This window comes from Entamoeba nuttalli, assembly GCF_000257125.1.
Source record: "Entamoeba nuttalli P19 unplaced genomic scaffold asmbl_2879, whole genome shotgun sequence".
In the NCBI taxonomy this organism is placed as follows: domain Eukaryota; phylum Evosea; order Mastigamoebida; family Endamoebidae; genus Entamoeba; species Entamoeba nuttalli.
The window spans coordinates 1-3,870 of NW_008575666.1; the positions used below are offsets into that span (position 1 = coordinate 1).

The window sequence follows — 3,870 nt, forward strand, 5'->3', positions numbered from 1 at the left end:
AAATTCAAATGAATAAAAACTGAAAAGTTTTATGTTATCTGATCGTTAAATAAGTAAAAGAGTTAACAAATAAGCGTAGTTGCATTAAATAAAAGAATGTTGTAAAAACAAATTACATGAAAAAAAGGATAAAAATTCTACAAAAAAAGAAAGAATGAAGAGTTTCTTTGTTATAAAATAATCAAATTAATACTTTTCATGGTTTAAAAATTGTTTAAAAAGATAAATCAAAGAAGAAGATAAATGAAATTAAATTAGATGTCTTCAGGAAGTTGACAATATGAATGATAAAGTGGACCAGTTCCTTTTAAGAAGTTTCTTCTTAAACCAAGACATCTTACATAATTTGCACGAACTTCATGACTTTCAGGGTCTGTAATATCTTCTGAACTCCAAAATCTTTCTGCAACAGCAGAGAATCGTTGGAAAACTCTGTCAAAGAAATTTTGTTCATCAACACTTTCATCCCATGAACATGCTTCTCCTCCTAATACATTTTGTTTAGTAGCATAATCTAACTCTTTAATTGGATCATTTCTATACATATCTCTATTTGTCCATACCCACATATGATTTGGATTAGTACAACTATCTGCTACATAATCACTACATAATGGCATTTCCATATCTAAATAATATCCTGCTGACAAAATAACTTTATACCCAGCTGTTGCTGCTTCTTTTAGTAAATTAACATTATTCCATACTTGAACAATAGTCTTTTTATCTGCACTTCCTTTTTGATAAACTTCTTCCCAACAAACTGGTGTTTTACCATTTTTAATAATTTGTTCTTGTGCATATTTATTAAAGTATGCTTCTAATTCTTTTAATGTATTGATTCCTTTCTTGTTCATCCATTCTAATATTGCTGGATATTCTTTTGCTTTTGACCATGCTCCTGTCCAAACTTCATCTCCTCCAAAATGAACATAATCATTTCCAAATACTTCTCCCATTTCTTTCATTAATGCATCAATTATACTAAATGTTTTTTCATTTGCTGGATTTAATGCTAATACATTTTCTCCATATCTCATTGAACTACTAACAATATAATCCCAAATATCTGCAACTACTCCTGGATATCCTGCATTCCATGATGCTGTATGTGCTGGTGTATCAATTTCTGGATATACTATAATTCCTCTTTTAGCTCCATATTGTACTAATTGTTTAATAAAAGATTGTGTTAATACTTTATTTTGGAAAAATGCTCCTTTTTTACTTAATTCAGGATATTCTTTTGATTCAAACATAAATGTTTGTGCATCACTTAAATGAATGTGTAATACGTTTGCCTTAATTGCTGCCATTGCATTAATAATTTTTACAAATGCACTTCTAGAAAATGAATTTCTAGCAACATCAATCATTAATCCTCTCCATTGTAATCTTGGTTTATCTTCTATCATAATTGGTATATGTTTAATAATATATTTCCCTTGATATGGTCTTAACATTTGAATTAATGTTTCTAATCCTAATCTTGCTCCATAAACTGTTGTTGCACTAATTTTAATTCCTTCTTTTGTAACATCTAATGAATAACTTTCATCAATTCCAATTTTAAGTGGTGGATAAATTTCTTCAATGTTATTTCCTGTTAATTCAATATTAACTGTATTTGCTGAATATACAACATTTCCTTTCATTTCTTCTATATCAATTGGGGCAAAAATAGAAACTCTAAAATCTTCAAGATTTCTTTGTCTTTGTAATGGATAAGTAATTGTATGATTAAAATTAAATGTCATAAATGATAAACAATTAGGATCATTTTGACAATTATTTGATAATACCATTTTAATATTTGATGTTGCTTCAACACAATTGTTTGACCCAAATTGAGCATTGACTGTTGTTGGATATGGCATTAAAAGTAATTGGTTTTTCACATTAACACCATTACCAGCAAAACAATATGAAATTAGAAGTAAAAGAACAATCATATTATATTTCTAAGTTTTTTTTTTCTTTTCTTTTAAATCAACTATTCTTTTCTTATAATTACTTATTTATTTCTTGTTGGTTATTTCAATCTTCTTTTTTTATTAATCTTCTGATTACTTCTTTTACTTTTCTTTTCTTCTTGAATTTTTCTTTTTAATCACTTCATACTCTTTGTACATTCTTTTCTCCTTTATTTCCTTTCTTTGTCATTTCACTTTATTTTACTCATTGTACCAAATACTATGCTTCAGTTTTATTTGTTTACCTGTATCTTTAAATATCAATTTTATTCAACTTACTCACTTATTTGTTGTTTTATCAAACCTTAACTCCATAGAGTTTTTGGTCATGAAAAAGTTCAGAAACAAGAAACAACATTTAAATGAGATGACCAAACTAGACTTTTGTAGTGGAGGTATTGAATGAACATGTAAAAAGTTCAACACACAAAACAACAATGACGTTGAACAGTTTGTAGCACAGAAAAGTGAAATGTCAAGTTATGAAAATGTCATCCGTTAAGAAAGTAAAGAGATAATAGTTAATGGAGAAAATGAACAAAACGCACTAACTGTACATAAAATAGCATTTTCAATTGATAATATCACAAAGCACATAAACAAGTAAATTAAGAGTTATCAAATAAAAGGAAATTATCCAAAAAGAAGAGAGATTTTCTATCACATTAATCATTTTAATATAAAACGAAAAATATTACATTAAATCAATCCGAATGAACAATACTTAACCAAATTTAAACATTAAAGGTTTATCAATAAGTTGAAAAGTGATATTACAATAAAAGGAAAGTCATTAATTAAACAAGAAAAAATGAACAATGTCTTTGTCTTAAATGAAAAGTAACATCAATGAATGGTTCAATGAGAATAAAACAAAATTCATCATGACACACGAGTCATAATCATTAATAATGGAATATTACAAATAACCTCATTACACATGATGTTTTATGAATAAATAATTAGAAAATAACATTATAAAGAGTTAAATAGGCAATATATGAAGTGGTTGATTAAAATAATTAACAAGACTATCTTCTCTTATTTCATTTTCTATTTAAAGAAGAGTTGAATAAAAACATCAATTAAATTCATTCAATTGATTGATATACCATGAAAAATAACTATAAACAATAACATTGTTTTGTTAATTATGGTAGAGGTAATTCTCAATTTCAATATAACCATCAAATATTTAACAAAATTGTTAAAACAAAATATATGGAAAATAGTTGTTTGGAATAAACCAACTCAAAAACATTAAATATTAATCCAGTAATAAGACAATAAAACACAATAATGTCATTCAAATAAACAATTAGAAGTTATGAAATATTCAATAAACATAAAACAACAGAAATGTCTAAAAAAATTTTTAAGAATATATTAAATTAATGTAGCATCATAATACAATAACATAAGTAATAAAAAATTAAACTCATTTTATTAAGAAAAACTTGAATTAATTTCATTAGAAATTATAACACTAATTGTAATAATGATACTACTATTCACCAGATAATATAAGTATATATTTCACTTTTTATTATACTTAATGATAGGTTATTCTATTTCCAAATAACTCTCTATTTATTTTTTTAGTGAAGAAGCGTTGTATTTTGAATATTCATTATAATAATATGTATTGTCTGAAACAACACTTCAAAAATATTTCATTTATTTTTGAGTTATTCATTCTTTTAGTTGTTGTTGACTATTTCAATTCATATCATTCTTATTATACAAACATATCTATAATTTTATTCTGTATTTCTTCAATGTTTAAACAAAAAGTATTCAACTACAATTTTAACAATTTTGAATATTTTAATTCATGCTCTATTGCACAATAATTATAATAGAATATATTCACTATTCAAAACGTCATGACAAAAAA

The 3,870-nt window shown here is 25.1% G+C and overlaps 1 protein-coding gene across 1 annotated transcript; it reads right to left on the minus strand.

Moving 5' to 3' along the window:
- Nucleotides 1-254: 254 nt before the first annotated feature.
- ENU1_046130 (beta-N-acetylhexosaminidase, beta subunit) lies at nt 255-1,952 on the minus strand (the record flags this gene model as incomplete). The annotated part of the gene is made up of 1 exon (XM_008857698.1): nt 255-1,952. One exon carries the CDS (start codon nt 1,950-1,952, stop codon nt 255-257), a length of 1,698 nt encoding a protein of 565 aa, XP_008855920.1.
- Nucleotides 1,953-3,870: the final 1,918 nt, after the last annotated feature.